The sequence below is a fragment of the Pelmatolapia mariae genome, linkage group LG18 (genome assembly GCF_036321145.2).
Source record: "Pelmatolapia mariae isolate MD_Pm_ZW linkage group LG18, Pm_UMD_F_2, whole genome shotgun sequence".
Classification (NCBI taxonomy): domain Eukaryota; kingdom Metazoa; phylum Chordata; class Actinopteri; order Cichliformes; family Cichlidae; genus Pelmatolapia; species Pelmatolapia mariae.
This window is the reverse complement of record NC_086243.1, coordinates 9,092,501-9,111,230: the sequence shown is the minus strand read 5'-3', so window position 1 is coordinate 9,111,230 and position 18,730 is coordinate 9,092,501. Positions and strand designations below refer to the sequence as shown.

The 18,730-nt window shown below is 40.6% G+C and overlaps 1 protein-coding gene across 1 annotated transcript in view; it reads left to right on the top strand.

The window, feature by feature from the left end:
* The first annotated feature begins 8,462 nt into the window (after positions 1 to 8,462).
* Positions 8,463 to 18,730, top strand: part of LOC134616876 (vertebrate ancient opsin-like) — a 60,667-nt gene continuing 50,399 nt past the window's right edge. The window contains exon 1 of the mRNA XM_063461934.1: positions 8,463 to 8,835. Within this exon, the coding sequence (XP_063318004.1) occupies positions 8,463 to 8,835 (373 nt within the window). The remainder of the gene's footprint in view (positions 8,836 to 18,730) is intronic.

Genomic DNA, 18,730 nt, shown 5'->3' with positions numbered 1-18,730 from the left:
GGAGTTTTTCCTTCCCACTGTCTCCAAAGTGCTTGCTCATAGGATGTCATATTATTGTTGGGGTTTTCTCTGTTTTATTGTTGTAGGGTCTACCTTATGATATAAAGCCCCTTGAGGCACTATTGTTGTGATTTTGCCCTGTATAACTGACCCACTTTCATTAGAATACATGCATGTTCATGCATTCACTGCTTACACCTTGCTTTATAAGTTCTGTGATTTTTTTTAAATCATGAGCGTTCCCGAGGCTTTTTGTACCTTTTCCACTCTTTCTGTTACAGATTGTCCAGAAAAAGGCTATAGAAGAGGTCGGCTGATTTTTTTTAAAAAAATGTTTTTTGATAAAGTATAATCTGACCTGTTGATCCCACATTGCTTTGTACTGTGTGGTAATTCCTTTGTATTTTTCCTGTAAAGTCTTGCCATTACATTAGACTTGATAGCGTTACAGCTACTTCCTGATGCGTGTTCTTTACTTGGCTGGATGTTGTGAAAGAGTATTTCTTTATCAATGAAGGCCTCCTGCTATCGTCCACATATGATGTCTTTCCTGGATGTCCTGGGCGTTTTATATTACCAGAGTGTGTTTTAATTTTCACAAAGTGTAACACAGTATTAATTTAGAAACTCCTTTTGTTTCTCTTTCTTTGAACGGCCTTCTTACTGCATGTTTTAATTCAGACAACAGCAGCTTTCATGGGCAAATGCCACACTTTGAATCATTTCCCAACCCTTTACTTGTTTAATTTATGACATATTAACCCACTCTTGTTGTATGTTTTTTTTTTAAAATCAACTGTCCAAATACATTTGAACCAATAAATAATTTTCTGTCTCTTAAATTCAAGCAGAAAGTTTGAGTCTCAGCTTTCAAACTTTACATCTCGATATGAGACATGGTTTAAATTAGACATTTTGTTTCTTAATGCTGATAATTGATTCAACTAAAAGCTTAATATAAAGTATATATTTCAGACAGTAATGGTTAAAGTAATAGCAAAGAGTATCCACTACAAGAAATGAAATGGGATCGTTTCTATTTTTATTTGTTTTTAATTTCATTTACAGGTTTAAAATTCTGACAGCTGGGCTAAGCTCAAGCCCCTGACTGTGCTGCTGACTGAGAAAGGGAATCACAGTTTGACTCTTTTTCAACTGATGAGCCAAATCATGAGTTGGAGGAAACCCTTCTCTGGAGCAGCAAATAAACCTTAAAAAAACAAAAATGTCACCACTCTGACTTGTAGCTCCAGCGATTGTTAAGTAAAAGAGTCTTACTTGAATGCAGAAGCACAGAACTGACAAGCGGTCTTCAAACAACAGGTGAGCGATTGTGGTGAACGAAGGGTCTACGCTAAAAACGAGTGCTTTCGAGTTCCATCTTTTGTTCAAAAACAGCAGGCTGTTATTATAGTAAGAGCATGTTCCTGGCTTTTATGAATAGTGGGGCCTTTGTTCTTTGGCTATAAATGGCACTGCAATTACCTCACAATACACTATTCAGGGGTCTTCATGTTATAAGAGGGATTTTGACTAGAACTATTATTTCTCTATTTAGCATGTTATATATAAATGCAGTGATGCATCTACCACTTTGACAGTGTTCCTGTGAAAACCCCTAATGTTAAAGTGTTGTTACAAAAAGGTGGTTTTGCAGTCTAAGTCTGGCTTTGGAAGTAATCGCCTCCTAAATGAAACTCAAAATGCTGTCCTCACCTAACTGGTGGTTATACAAGTAAATACAGTTCGTGATCTTGAAAACACAAAAACATATTTTCTTAGCATTATAAGAGGTTTTGCTATAATTATTGGCCAAACAGGCACTTTTCATGCTTAGTGCTTTTAGCACAGCGCTGTCAGGCTGTACAGGAAAATGCGTCATCTTCATCCGGCTCTGCTTGGTCTAAAAAAAACAAGGTGTAGCTGACACAGATGTATAAAACGTGAAAAACATGTCTTTAACAATCAGTAGACCAACAGAAAGCATGATGTGCTGTCTCCTGAAACGCATTTGCATAGAAGCATAGTCAGTACTGATCCTGGAGTTCTTGTAGCAATTCAGAAAGAGTTAGGCACAATACATTTCTTTTAAAATGTCCTTGAAGACCCGTATGTTATAGTGTTTGTGTTGATTCATGGTTTGTAGTTATAATCTTGTTGTGTGTTTGGTTCATATGCCTCCTTCCTGTCCCTCTTGTGCTCCCCTGCCTCACTGTTGTCTGAGAGAGTGTTTTTTCTTGGTCCTTATTTCAGTTTTCTTTTATTTTTACAGTTTGTTCTTGATCTGGCCTTCACTGCCTTTTGGTAGCATTTCCTTGTGTGAGTGTCATTATTCCGTTTGTATACATGATAGCTCGAAAAGTTTTGAATGAATTCTGATAAAAATTTGCAGGGATGTGGAGTATTCATGTTTACAATCCATTAAAAAATCTGGCTTACATCCACAACTGTGGTGTGTATTGTTAACATATAGAAAATATCATATAAAGACATCTAAATATCACATCACATTTTACCTTTTCACCTTTTTGACCCCAAAATGTGTTACATCTTTAAAGAAACTATTGCCAGGAGAAAGAAAATGAGCTGCCTAGTTAGTTAGAAATATGCTGTAGTATAATATTATACATAGGGATGGGAATTGATAAGAATTTTGCAATTTCGATTCCGTTATTGACATCCCTTATCGATTTGATTCCTTATCGAGTCACCACCATCTTTAAGCAGCATATGAAAGACGTTACATTCATGCAAGTTAGTTGCATTGCTGTGTGGTCAAATGTTTGTACATGTTGGAGGTGTTTCCCCTCTTTGTTGTGATCAGTGTTGCGCTTGTTACTTTTCTTAAAAGTAAGTAAAGTGAAGTACATGAATTAATAACTCCCAGGAGTATTCTACATTGTACTACTCATTATATTATTTTCACCCTCTCCATAAAATGACACATTGTCTCATAATTACCATTTAACAATATAAACCTACAGTCCCACACACCAACACAAATCCCCATCGTAAAGAGAACACACATATGATCTTTATCTTAGTATTTAGGCATGAACACAAAGACGGCGACACAAAGCAAAGTAGAAAACCAGCACAATGACACAAAGAAACTGATCGCCACTGTGATTCTGCTGCAGAAACATGAACAGGTAGGGTTGGACAATTACTCAGCTTTAACATCACTCCTGGGTCTTAGCTAGCTTAGTGTTAGCATGCTCGCAATCTGCCAAAGTTGTGTTAACAGCATAATGCAGTTGTTTCTGTTCTGAATGCTGTTTGCACTGTACTATCGTGCAATAAAAATACAAGTAATGTACATGTCCTCGCTGCAGACTGTGCCACTGTTTTCCGCCTCTGGCACTCAAACAGAATCAGCTGACTGTAGTTCACCCGATAAGCAGGATGGACAGGCAAGCAGAGGACCAAGTCCAAGGAACTGCAAGGAATACAGGTTCTCAAGTCCCATCCCTGATTATATATACTAAGCCCATTTTATTCATGTACAGTTATTTATAAATCAGAACCTGTTATTCATTATCTACGCCAACGTAATGTTTGTGTGATCAAAGTAAAGACATGCACAAAGCCATGCTACCCTTATCTGACTTTTTACTGCACTACAAACTTCTTAAAGTATGTTTAAAAGAACAAAGTAAAGAAAATAAATATATACGAAATACAATACTACTAAGTGAGCTGAGTTGGCAAAGGTTTGCAATCTTGGTGTCCTTCAAGTTTAATTGTGAGTTTGGATAAAAGTTTTTTATTTGTTTATCTATTCAGTTTCAGTTTTGTTTAAGCTATTTGGTCATACATAAGACCTTCACTCTTAAGGTGAAACTTAAGATTATTTGGATGTATAATCTGGGGGAAACTATTATTACTATTTTTTCCCTTAGAGTTATTGTCCCTGAGGCGCATCCGTATATATTCTGCACCTTCTGTAACCATAAATATGCTGAAGTGTCTTTTAACAGTGACTTTGAGCCACTTTCAAGGTTTCTTTATGCCACATGTTCTTTGTAACGAGAGATGACAGCCATCAGGACTGTGTCACTTCAAAATATTTGCACCATCATAATTACTCCAGTACTACATTTTCCTTCTTATGACTGAAATGAATAAATGAGCATCCATTTAATTATGTGGGTGATTACCCTGCCAAATAAAAACAGAATAAAAGTGTTTTTATAGTCTGAACCCATTCTTACCTTACTAATCAGAAGATTGGTGGTTCAATTCCTGTCTGCTCCAGTTTGCATGCCAAATATCCTTGGACAAGAGTCTAAGCCCAAGTATGAATGTGTGTGAATGTTAGCTAGAAAGAGCATAGAAAAAAGTGCTTATGTGACTGGGTGAATGAGGCAAGTTATGTAAAGCGCTTTGAATGCACAGATAGAGCAGAAAAGCGCTATATAAGAACCAGTCCATTTACCATTTAATTTTGCTGGTGCTTTAAATGCGTTTAAAGGCACGTTTAATCTCCCCAGTGAGCCAGTGTCTAAATAATAAAGGTATCTTTGCTCCGAAGTCTGATATTTTTTCTATTTATATCAGAAAGTGAAATAATACATTCTTATTGATTTCCACAGTGAATTACAGCACTCTGCCATGTGCAGGAATGTGTTTCACAAGTAACTGATCATAGTTACCAAACAAAAACTGCAAACTAAGCTTTGGGTGCCAGCAGGTATGAGGGGTGCCAGCAGCTCAGCAGTGAAGAGTCAACATATTTAATTTCATATGACATCAGTACATAAAATAATTGCTGAGACATGACAGTCATAATCAGTTTGGATTGGGTGTAACAGGCAAATGACTTGAAAAAAGAAATTCAAAATCAAACTGATAACCTTTTTGAAGCTTGGTATGAATATTATCTGAGCCAAACTGATTGAAATTTGGAACAAAAAAAAAACCCCTTCCACACCTTCCTTGTTAGGAGAGAAGCAGGCTTTCTTTTTTCACTGACATGTTTCTGAGCCGAGAGCAGGAAAAAATACTCTGGGTATTTGGAAAAGTCTGACGACTGAACTTTCGGCTCATAGAGATTACATGAACATGAGATGATTAATAATATTAATAAAAGTATCCACCACTGCAACCACATGTGTAAGTTTAACAGCGTGCTTTAAAGACACCATGATCATTGTTTGTAGAATTTTAAATGACCTCAGCACATAGTTATGGACAGCTGCAATGACATGCACTTGATTTGACACCTGCCAGTCTGCCACAAAATGCTGAGCCGCAGTCTGAGCTGCCTCTCACAATCTATTCTCAGACAATCCCCCCACCTCCCACCACCACCATCATATATTCTCCTCTGCTGTATCACGTCATGACAAGCTGTGTGTCAAGCACTTAAAGCATGGGTCTCGAGTGACACATGTGTCCAGATAAAGTAGGGGCTGTGGAGGGCCTGTGTATTACATTTGTGGACAATAAATTGATATGATCCACAGCATCACGCCTCTTCTGAGCTTACCCTAAAGCCTGTGGTACATTAAGTTGCAGAGCAGCAGAGGCCATTCTCACAAGGTCAACATCAGAGGTGAGGGTAACAATGATGTAGGAGGAAGGAGGAGGCATGGGGATGATGAAGGAAGCTGGGAAACCTGCTTGGTCAGGTCAGTTTAAATTTGTATTGTTACGTTTGTAAGAGCCCTGGATTGTTATTCATTTTGTAGATTTGTCATTTAATTAAAACCTCCTGTGTCTGCATGTCTAACCAACTCGGCCCCTCACAGTTATATAGACAACAAGAAAAGGCAAACTTGGAGGAAGAGAAGTTATGATATCTCCAGCAGATCTGTTCAAAGCTTTATTGCCATTGCTAATGAAGTTCACTTGGCTGCTGAACTCATGACTGTTTTCTAACTCAACTTAAAGCTCAGATATTGGTGTAATTGCAGCTTTGGCCTGCTGAAAAGCACATGAGAGAATATCATCTCAATAAATGGGGTAATAACTCCAGAAATATTACTCATTTTGGTTTTATATACTGTTATATTAAAGTGGAAATGACACAGCTGGCTGCCCAGATGTGTGAGTGTTTTTCATAAATAAATGTAAACCCTAGCAATTGAAAGCATAATGTGGGACAGGGCGAGCAGAACAGGGCGAGATTGTGAATTTGGGTCTGAACATACCACGGAGAAAGTGAACATGTCCTTTTCACCTAATAAAATACTTTCTGTTAATAAATGCAACAATTTACCCATCTGAAATTGGGCTACAGTGATAGAACTGTCTGTCTCTTTGGGGGAACAGCAAGACAGATTTAATGTGACCAAACAGGTAACAGTCCATAACAAATCAACTAAATGTGATATTATCCATAAAGCACCATTCTGCTGGCACTTTTCCTCTGATTTACACATAAAACAGAATCTCTGAGACAACCTTCTGACCCCATTTGCACTTCATCGTCCTGGACATCTCCTCAGAGCACAGTCACCAAATTGACCTAGAAACCCACCTAAATACCAACCGCCCAATCCCACTGCAATGATTAAATGAGGGTGGTATTCACAGCAGAAACCCAAGTGTCTTAATTCAACTCAATTAGGCCTGCATATGGGGAAGATGTTGTCAGAGTAAATGTCGCTGTACAGTTTTCACGGGTAATTACCTCGCTCCACTGTGACAAGGGGCCTATTTGGTGGAAAGTGTTAGAACAGACTGGGAAGGGAAGACTAAGTTTCCCCATCTAATTCTGGAACTTTCCATTGCATGCAAAGTCAAGAGATGCAAAAGAGGGATATTTTTATCACACTGCTTTAGCACCAAATTGTTGCCCTCCCACTCTCATGCAGTCGATATTTGTTTGGCTACCAGGATTTGCTTTTAATCATCAGCTAATTGCTGACAATAGTTGAACTGGTGGTTTGTTAATTATTATTATTTTTGTGTACATACTGTATTGTCTGTGTCTGCTGACATGACACATAAAGCAGCAACAACCAGAAGAGACTCAAAGTTATGTTATTGCTGATGCAAACTGATCTATTTGTTCACTCAGTGTTTTTTTTTATCTGCTTACTGTCACTTCAACATAAAACTCAGTTTAAATCAAAGTGACAGGCGACATGCTGTTCCTCGCACAAACGAAAAAAACAACAACTGCATTATCTGTCAGACACGCCACGCGCGTGTTTAGAGATAAGAGTTGAGAGGTTAGTTTAGCATGTGGAGGAAAGGTTGCGCTTGTTTGACTCAGAAGTGAGTCAAGGTTCAGCAGTGCAGGGTGTGCTATCTGCACACAAATGCTACGACTCCTCTCTGCCTGCAGCGGAATATATGGACACCAGGAGAGAAGATGCCTGACACTCATCATGTTTTAGCATTTCACTGCTCCTCGTTATTCCTGCCTGAAAATGCAATTCATGGAGTTTTACAGTGCTGGCAGATTGGAGGCGGGTGAGGCCCAGCCATCTGCACATCTGGATGCTTGTGACTTCACATGCAGAGTTTCAACCTTCCGCTCAAACCCAGTGCTGCACGGTGACCTCGTTATCATCTAAAACAGCCCCAAAGTCGGCTGGAAATCTCCCCATTAACGCCGGAGTGATTACTTCATTCAGGGCGGCTCATTGCTTTTGTGCCTAGTTTAGAAAGACTGCACGACATTTCCCACTGCGAGAGATCCTTTCTAAATAAAAACAGTGAAAAATGCTATAACTGGTGGTGATATATAAAAGAGCCGAGGGCTTCTACCTTTGTACTGCTACGGTATTGACTTCATTTACATGCATGGCAGACTTGGACGCACCGTTGATTAGTGGAATTGGTGCTGCCTGCGTGTTCAGCACCTCGGACAGCGCCGAGCATCGATACCTGCACTGAGGACGTCAGCGCAGAGATGGGGCGGGGGTGGTGGTGGGGAAGAGCTGCTCCTGAAACTTTATTGAGCGGGACTTTTCGTCGAGGAGCGCCATTATCGCCCGATTGGTCGATGCTCCTGGATGCCCAACGCCGCTCCCTCCACCCACACCACCCTCCCAGTCACTGAACGTCAGCTGCCGGAGAGCGGGCCACGGTCATTTAACCACGGACAGAGAGAGAAGGCGTTTGTGTGAGAAACAGGAGCGTCTCCGGAAAGAGTGCGAGTGCACACTGTAGACATCCACACGGTGGAGCAAAGCCTACCCAACTTTCTTCCTTTTCTTTCTTTCATTTCTTTTTTAAGATATATTCCCATTTACGAACACTCCCCTCCCCCTGAACAAAGACAAAGTTTTGACATCCCCACCAAAAAAGAGAGCAAAAACAACAACTATTTATCACCCCACATGTCCGCTTGGCTCTACTTGAGGTTTCTTTTTAAAGCAACAAGTGTTTTTGTGGATTTGTCTTCTGATTCTTTTTTCCACACAGGAGGAAAAAAAAAGAAATACCAATGATATATTAGCTACCGTGGTCACTCGGTGTGGCACCGCAGTGACACCAGGACTGCCATGATCGTGTCCAACGTGAGCCTGAGCGGCTGCGCGGATTTCAACAGCGCTCTGTGTGCCGGAGCCGGGGAAGGGCACCTGGGGGGCGGATCATACCGGACCACTCTCACCCCGACTGGGAACCTGGTAGTGGCTGTGTGCCTGGGCTTTATCGGTACTTTCGGACTTATTAACAACCTGCTGGTGCTTGTTCTTTTCTGCCGCTACAAGATGCTGCGGTCGCCCATCAACCTGCTCCTGATTAACATTTCCATCAGCGACCTGCTGGTGTGCGTACTGGGGACTCCGTTCAGCTTCGCGGCCAGCACGCAAGGAAGGTGGCTCATAGGGGAACGGGGCTGCGTGTGGTACGGCTTCGCCAACTCGCTCTGTGGTGAGTACAAATGCGGGATCAGTTAGGTGGTGCTATTTGTGTGCTATAGGTTTCTGTACTGTGTACAGACCCTATATTCTTTATTTCACACGAGGTCGTGAGTGTTGCTGCGCGGTATGCGTGGATCCTCTCCAGAGCACTGCGCTTTGTAGACTTGATAATGGTATGCTTTATTCGCACGGACGAAATGATGATTTTGAAAAAGAAAACGTAAAAATGTCCAACTGTCTCTCGTGCACTGGGTCATGTGTGAAGTCATATCAAACTTTCACAGAAAAGCCTAAAAATCTTCGGACTCCTAATGAATTAAATCTTGAGATAATGAGCAATGCTCGTGTGCCAAGCAGGAGACAATAAGAACCTGTTATTACAGCTGTTTGTTCGTTTTGCATGACTCGTCGCTGCTGGAACAAGGCATTTTGCTTATTCCAAGCTTTCTATCGTTCTTTTCGTGCATTTTGGGTGGGATCATCCTGCAGTCTCCTACGCCATTAAGGTCTTTCATTAAGCTCTCGCTTAAAGTGGAGGTTATCTTATTACGTTTTATTGTTTTCAAAAAAACAAACAAACAAACAAACAAAAACCTCATTATGCACGAGTCAAGTGGTTCATGAGTCCAAACCGTGATTCGACTTGCACATCTCCTCTCATAATCCCGATGAAGCTTTCACATAAAGATGCGCAGGTTTGGTCCAGGTGACGAGCTGTGCGCGATACTGCTCATTATATCTGTGGCTGTGGTCTGGATGGAGCTCCGCGACAGATAGTACCGTACCGGTCCCTTCTGCAGCTGTGTGCATCATTATGACATTTTCCTTGTCATAAGACAGCTCCACGGTTTCACGAAAGTAATTTAGTCATTTAGAAATCGTTTGTTCAAATTCCATTATGAACTCTGCAAGCATGTCACAGGACTGTCAGCTGGTGATTTTTGTTGCCTCACGCGCTGTAGGTTGCTGTAGGTTGCACACTATATATATATATATATATATATATATATATATATATATATATATATATATATATATATATATATAGTGTGCAACCTGCTATCAAATGGCTGCTAAATGCTTATTACCGTTTAGTTAAGTGGCTGTACCTGAGGCGAATCAAACCTCCGCACTGTGCACTGTTCATTTAGCTGCTTCTGCAGGTCTATAGCGGGCTGTGGCGACGCTGTCTGCCTCCATGGCAGGTACATCTGCAGCATTTGTTGCAGAATAAAACATTTCCAAGGGGGAAAGCAGTGTAATGAGAAAACGGGATGCTGCTATACCTTTGCTCAGCAGTGCTGATATAAATAAATTGGGTATAATGATGCACACAATAGAGAATAATGCTGGTATGCACTTGCTTGATACTGGGCCAGACTGGATTGCTGAATCCCCCCAAAAGGCAGTTTAAAGTAGAGCGATCAGCAAACAAGGAGTTTAAACTAGCATTAAACACAAGCTTACATTAATTGTCCTCTAAGAGTTGTATTAATTAAAACCGTCAGTGCACATATCCGAGTCACTTAGATGAAGTTCTTTTTAATGCAAGCCTTATTTCTGTATAAAAGATGAAAATGTTCTTCTGTCAGCAGGAGTCCTTGGCCCAGTGCCTGAATTAAAGTGTTTAATGAACAGAGGGACTGATTGTTTGTTAAAGAACTATCATTGCTTTCCAAACTTTCCATTCAGTCCAAACAACCTATAAAAAAACCAGGCAGTCACAGACACTGAAAGACACGGATGTCCCATCTTGAATCTCTATCACTGCTGTATATTATACCAGTTCCCTCTTGCTTTTAAATCAGTTCATATTTTAGTTGCATGGCAGGTAACAAGTTGAAAAAGAAGAATTCCTAAAGTTCACTTTTTAGTTGAATCAAAACACACAAGTGACTTTGGGAAGACTTAAAAAACATTTGATGAAAAACTGAAAAATTTTGAGCTTTTCAGTTACAGAGACCACAAATTCTTTGTGCAGCTGCAAACGGGCCGAGTGTTCATGCTGGATATCTGCGGTCAGCGGTCACAGCCTTTCACTGATGAAGTTTGCAAGGGCTGATAAATCTTTTCTAAAACTTCTTTCTCACTCACTTCAACACATCTAATCTTCTGATGTTTAAAGGCCTGCTTTAAGCTGAGAAATGTCCACTGGAGCCAAACATTAGGTCCTCTGATACCTGCTGCAACTAAAGATTTCGGGCGTTTGATCTTATCTCGAGTAGGATTACAGCTTGTTAGCCACCTATGTGAGAGTCCAGTTTCTGTGAAGCAACAGTAGAAAAAAAATGTAGCAAAAATCTCTCCGAGACAAAAGTCTGATTTCTACTTGAGAAACATTTGTGTTACATAATTTCCCATCATTACTTTATGGTCATTCTGTGGCTCTGAGGTCGTCACGCTTCTTTGTGGTCACTTTGTGCATTTTGTGAGCACCGAAACCTTCCTATCCAGGCGACAAAGGAAGAAGCTTTTAATCCCCTGCTTTTATCGGCTCTTTCACACCTTGATCTCTGGCTAACATTTACACAAAGTGCACACTAACTAAATTGCATTTTACTTTCCACAAGAGCTTCGTGAATCTGTCAGCCTTTTAAATTCAAAACAGGCTCTCGACTGGTACACTCGCTTCCTCTGGGATAAGTTGGCAATTTCCAAAACTTCATTTCTGTCTTATCATGGCGCAAAAAAGGCAACCTTCCAATCATTTCACAGTATCTGAGCGAGCTTTGATCGCATCCACCGTCTCGCTAACTCGAGTGTTAGACCAAGATTAAGCACCATCTGAAAATATGTAACACTGACCTCCACAAGGAGCCAATTTATTAAACATCTGACAAAAAAACTGGGCTTCTACAAACTTAGATATTGCAGGGAGACAGAGTGTGTGTGTGTGTGTGTGTGTGTGTGTGTGTGTGTGTGTGTGTGTGTGTGTGTGTGTGTGACAGAGAGAGAGAGAGAGAGAGAGAGCGAGAGAGAAATATCTCACAGACATCATTAGAGCCTCCACTGGTTATGGATGAGTAATTCCTCAATGGCCTCATAAAACCAGAATGAAAGAGTGAGGGAGGGTCAGAGAAAGGAAAAGTGAAATTGATTGTTTGGATGAATTATGCCGGGTGCCGCTTTGACAAAGCGACAGTCTCTGTATTCGTCGAATCTCCGTGAAGCTTTTCTGAGTGATCGATGTTCCTTCAAATTAGAGGGCATCACTGTCAGTGACAGAAGACATTGTTAGTGTGGCGTTAGCACGTCGTATTCCTGCTCTCTCTTCACATCGATTTCTTCTTTCTGCTCACAGTCTTAGATGTTTGAATGACTGAACAATTGAAGATGTATTGCACTGACTTTTCTGCCAAGAGCACCCACTGAACACAATTTGTGGAGACGCATGCATGTGTGTGTGTGTGTGTTTTTATCTGGACCTCCTCACCCACTGCCATCAGCCTCCTGGCATCCATTTAGCCGCTTCACCTCTTCTACCCACCTCTTTGCATTTTCTTCTCTGTCTCGCTGAACTTTTAGTGTCTTCCATTACACTGAAGATGAACAGGACAGGATCATTTTTTTTCTGTCTCTGACAGCCCGTCTATGTCTTCCTGCATGCCTCCTTCTTCAAGCAGGCTCTGCACACAGTCGCTGGATTAACCTTGCACTGCTGGGGGCCACTCGCCACATATTGGAGTCAGATTGCTTTCCCGCATACACTCACTCGCTGACCTGCGCACAGCAGCATCACCAAAATAGGCGGGCAAACTGATGAGCGTGCACGTGGGGAGAAAGGAAAATGCACGAATATGTGCATCATGTTGGTGCGCACAACTCTTGGCCTGAGTGATGTTAATTTGTCAGGACGCTATGCAGAATTCTCAGTAGGGAGAAAGAAAGCAGAACAATGCTGCTCTGTCGTAAAGGTCAGAGCAAGCGAGCTGGCTAATGAGCCACGGTAATAAATACTGAATTAAAGGTCTTGTATAGCAGACACCCAAAAATATGTTTAGGAGGTGATGTGTGTCTGGTGTTCAGCATTCATTAGTGTGAATGATCATGTCCGTATGCTCTGACTTCTTATCCAAAGCGGGAAAAATCGGATGAGAGGCCCACACGTTTGATATCTTTTAGTAGACTCGGTGCGCATCGCGCTGGTTTTGTGTACCTGTGAGGACTGAGGAGAAGACACAGGGATTGGGATCTTCCGAATAAACACAGCTTTACTCAATCCTGCGTTTTTCATTCAAACTGTCTTTTCCTGGATATATGGTATCAAAGGAGTGATGCAGAAGCAGATGCTTTCTAACAGAAAAGCAAGACAGAAGTGGCGAGTGAACATCACACAGGCAGGAGAACAAAGACTGTTCCTTTATACATATAAATAAATAAATATATATATATATATATTTCAGACGTTATCACATCATAAGATGTTTCATTTTGGAATATTACATTCAGCTGATACATTTGATCCTGCCAGAGCAGTAAAAGATTGATGCGGGGTGATGTTTGATTTCAGATGCTATCAAAGTTATATCCAAAGATGTGCGGGTGTCTTTTATGATGATATTACATGGCCTCTAATAACAGATTTCCTCATATAAAGAACCTTGCAAAGCAGAGACAGTGTTGTACTCATCAGGTAGGTGGAAGTTGCAGGGGATCTGCTGCTATAATCTAGTTTTCCCATTAAAAGCAATGAATTAAATCAACTACAACAGTTTCCATGAGCCTGAGGCCAGAAGACTTCAGCAACATGATGCCAGTATTCAATTTTGGGTTAATGTTGAGCCGTGGAAGAGATTTGCTAATTAGTTTTTAGTAAGTTAGTAGGCCAATCTCCAACCTTCCTTTCATATCAAAAATCCTTGAAAGAGTAGTTGTCAAACAGCTAACAGATCATCTGCAGAGGAATGGCTTATCTGAAGAGTTTCAGTCAGGTTTCAGAGCTCATCACAGCACAGAAACAGCTTTAGTGAAGGTTACAAATGATCTTCTTATGGCCTCTGACAGTGGACTCATCTCTGTGCTTGTCCTGCTAGACCTCAGTGCAGCGTTTGATACTGTCGACCATAATATCCTATTAGAGCGATTAGAACATGCTGTAGGTATTACAGGTACTGCACTGCAGTGGTTTGTATCATATCTATCTAATAGACTCCAATTTGTTCAAGTAAATGGAGAGTCTTCTTCACATGCTGAGGTTAATTATGGAGTTCCACAGGGTTCAGTGCTAGGACCAATTCTATTTACATTATACATGCTTCCCCTAGGTAGCATCATTAGAAGACATAGCATAAATTTTCACTGCTATGCAGATGATACGCAGCTCTATCTATCCATGAAGCCAGGTAACACACACCAATTAGTTAAACTGCAGGAATGTCTTAAAGACATAAAGACCTGGATGGCCGCTAACTTCCTGCTTCTTAATTCAGATAAAACTGAGGTTATTGTACTCGGCCCTGAAAATCTTAGAAATATGGTATCTAAGCAGATCCTTACTCTGGATGGCATTACCTTGGCCTCCAGTAATGCTGTGAGGAACCTTGGAGTCATTTTTGACCAGGACATGTCCTTCAGCGCACATATTAAACAAATATGTAAGACTGCTTTCTTCCATTTGCGCAACATCTCTAAAATTAGAAATATCCTGTCTCAGAGTGATGCTGAAAAACTAGTTCATGCCTTCATTACTTCCAGGCTGGACTACTGTAACTCATTATTATCAGGATGTCCTAAAAACTCCCTGAAAAGTCTTCAGTTAATCCAAAATGCTGCAGCAAGAGTACTGACAGGGACTAGAAAGAGAGAGCATATTTCTCCTGTTTTGGCTTCCCTTCATTGGCTTCCTGTTAAATCCAGAATTGAATTCAAAATCCTGCTCCTCACATACAAGGTCTTAAATAATCAGGCCCCATCTTATCTTAATGACCTTGTAGTACCATATCACCCTATTAGAGCACTTCGCTCTCGCTCTGCAGGCTTACTTGTTGTTCCTAGAGTATTTAAAAGTAGAATGGGAGGGAGAGCCTTCAGTTTTCAGGCCCCTCTTCTGTGGAACCAGCTTCCAGTTTGGATTCAGGAGACAGACACTATCTCTACTTTCAAGGTTAGGCTTAAAACTTTCCTTTTTGCTAAAGCATATAGTTAGGGCTGGACCAGGTGACCCTGAATCCTCCCTTAGTTATGCTGCAATAGACATAGGCTGCCGGGGATTCCCATGATGCATTGAGTTTTTCCTTTCCAGTCACCTTCTCACTCACTATGTGTTAATAGACCTCTCTGCATCGAATCATATCTGTTATTAATCTCTGTCTCTCTTCCACAGCATGTCTTTCATCCTGTTTTCCTTCTTTCACCCCAACCGGTCGCAGCAGATGGCCGCCCCTCCCTGAGCCTGGTTCTGCCGGAGGTTTCTTCCTGTTAAAAGGGAGTTTTTCCTTCCCACTGTCGCCAAAGTGCTTGCTCATAGGGGGTCATATGATATGATTGTTGGGTTTTTCTCTGTATTTATTATTGTGCTATCTACTGTACAATATAAAGCTCCTTGAGGCGACTTTTGTTGTGATTTGGCGCTATATAAATAAAATTGAATTGAATTGAATTGAATTAAATTTGAAGTTTGATTTATTGTGGCAGTTCTTAAAAACTGCTTAAGGGATATTGGAGACATTTATATTCAGCTGTTGTCTGGAAGATATACAATATGCACATGCTCACCAACCTGACCCGAGACTCATGACCACAGCTAATAAAGTATGTTGTTTAAGATGAAATGCTCTTCTCTTCAGCTAATCTAGCAGTGTAGTATCTTGCTCATGCTATTAGGGATGCATCAGTACTGTACTCTGGATCAGGTTACAGTAATACTGCCACATCAGGCAAAAAGCTCAGCTTTTAGTGCTGCCGCAGTCTCAGGTACATTCAAAACTAAAGACATTTCTTAAAGGTGACCCATTCTGCTCATTTACATTTTCATATTATTACTGTCAGACTCTATTGTATTTTAAACTTCACATTTTAAAATAACCTTTATTAATCTCATACTGGGTCTTTGTGAAGCACGTCAGCTCATCTAGTTTATTTTTTCGTTTCTCTCCCTTTAAGCCAACTTTTTTCTAATTGGCTATCCTTCACTAATAGAAGTTTGAACAGCAGATGGGTGGGGCTGCTGTTCCTGAGATGACTGTATTCATCACACCCCCTCTCTTTGGCATCATACAGAGAAAAGAACAGAATAAAACAATTTAAAGCAGAGTGCTCAAAGACATCTGAAGCCTGCACATATGCTGCACTCATTATATGAAACTCTAGCGATGGTTATCCAACCATTAACCATCTAAAACTGTAATGCTGTTTTGTTGTGGCTGTTCTTCTGTCATCTGTTCCCTTTATGTGGGGTTGCCACAGTGGATCATCTGCCTCCATCTCATCCTCTCCCTAGCATTCGTCTGTCACACCAACCTTCTGCACGCCCGCCTTCACTACATCTAGGAATCTTCTCTGAGGTCTTTCTCTTTTCCTGCTGCTTGGCAGCTCCATTTTCAACATCCTTTTGCCAATTTATCCACTCCCCCTCCTCTGCACATGTCCAAACCAGCTTAACGTTGCCTTTCTCCACACTGATCAACCTGAGCTGTCCCTCTGATGTACTCATTTCCAATCCTGTCCATCATGGTCACTCATAATGAAAATCTTAATAAGATCGACTTTGCCACCTCCCGTCTTTTGTCAGTGCCACCATTTTCAAATCTTATATCACAGCAGGTCTCACTGTCACCTTGTAAACTTTCCTGACACTCACGCCCACTCACTCCACCCTGCCTGCGCACTCTTATTCACCCCTCTTGTGCACTGTCTGTTGTCTTGGGTGGTTGATTCCATGTATTTTGCTGCCTTTGCTCCTTGCGGCTTCACTGTTACACTTGTCGCTCTCTCATTCTACTTCCCTCTTTTCTCCAGTGCATATCTCACACCTGAGAATACAAATTTATTTTTAGCTGCATGGCCACCAGCTGGCAGAATTAAAAAGAAGTTGCAATCTTGCTCAGTGAGAGTTTGTTTATTTGAAATAAACTCCTCTGCTGAAAATATGGAAGCCTTTACAATCGCTATAATCACTATAGTCACAAAATTACATCTATTATATTGTTTCTCCTAAGCTGATGACTTGGGTGTCCGTGGTCCACAGCAGCAGAGAAAACACTATAACAGAATTTGGTGTGCAATAAGAAAAACAACAATAAAATGAACCACATGAGTTCAAATTACTTTTGTATTATCAGATTCTGCTTAACTGAAGTATCTTCTTTGGACTGGAGCAGCAGTATGTGCACATTTCATGGTCACTAAAACACGAAGTTCCATCATTTTTTCATTGCCTTAAATAATGAGAGATGTTTATTTTCTTATCAGCAGTGAGACACATTTTTTTCTCACTGTCTTTAAAAATGTTTTGCACGTGATCATTACAAAAACACTCATCAGATATCACTATGATGTGTAATGCTTAAGATTTGGGAACTTTGCAGAGAATTCAGAAAATGTTTCCTTCTCATGTCACTGAATCATTCTGCACAGCAAAAGTCAAACATCCGCCTGAGGAAACACCGATTTAAACACATAATGGAGTAGAAAAGGAGTTTTTTGAAAGCGTTGCTACTGGACTACAGCAGAATTTATAGATCATACCCAGCTATAAACACGACCGCTTTAGATCTCAGCTGAAAAATGACAGTAGCCCGTCCACCTGCTGTGGGAGGACGGTGTTACCAGGCTTTCATATCAAAACTCACAGAAAAAAGAGGGAGAGAGAGAGAGAGTAACAGATTTGGCTTAAATTAAAAAAACAACTGGAAAATATTTCTTTAGGGGTGGTTCTTATGAGCCAGCCCAGATCAAACAGAAACATAAGTGGACTGTTGTAAAACTGTGTTGACTTTAGAATATTGCTGTAACAGAGCTAATAAAAGCCCTGAGCTAAGCAGTCTGTGCAGGACAAACCACATTGAGTTTAATATCTGGGGGTAAACAGACAAGCACAACACACTGTACCACAGAGACTGTGTAGTCAAGGGTATATAGACTGTAATGATTTCAATGTATTTGGACAAACAAGACAAAAATACTCAAAGTTTTCAACTACAGAACTTCCGTTTCCATTCTGCTGACTTAGTTTTCTCTACCTAACCTACCTAAGCACAGTTTATTTTTTAAATACATCTAAAATAATAATAATAATTAAAAGTGGTCATTAAGGATGGCCCAGTGAACAGGACAACAAGACTAAAATTATGTTGTGTATTGAACAGTTACATACATATATATGAAAATGGTTTCTGAGATTTCTGTCTTGTGCTTCATTGCATTGAGACGCCGTGGGTAGTGCCGCTGTTTATAATGTGCAGTGTGGGTTTGCTGCAGGCTCCAGACTATAAATATAAGATGATTTCCTTTGCTATAGTTTTTCTACGCTATGATAAACTTTAAAGCTCACTTTAGCTGCGCTTGTGATGTCAGGACGTCTTTGGAAGGCTTTTTATAAGAATAAGAATAAGAATAAGAACAACTTTATTTATCCCGAGGGAAATTCTTTTGTCATGTACATGCTCAAAGCAGCAGGAGAGACACAGGAACAGATGAAATAGATATAAGATATACAATATATACAATAAGAATAGTGTACAGTAATATACAGTAGGATAGTGCAAGAGGTATATGTCACTATATCACAGTGACTGTGCATGTTTTTCTCACTAGAGAAGAAAAATATTTGGACAGGCGGTACACTTCAGTCTGTATTTTATGATCCCATTAAAGGTGAAATATTATATTCAAGCTTACAAAAGGAGCACACTGAACAAGCAGTCTGTAGTCTTGCTGTATGTCTGTGCGTGTGTGTCACACTTACG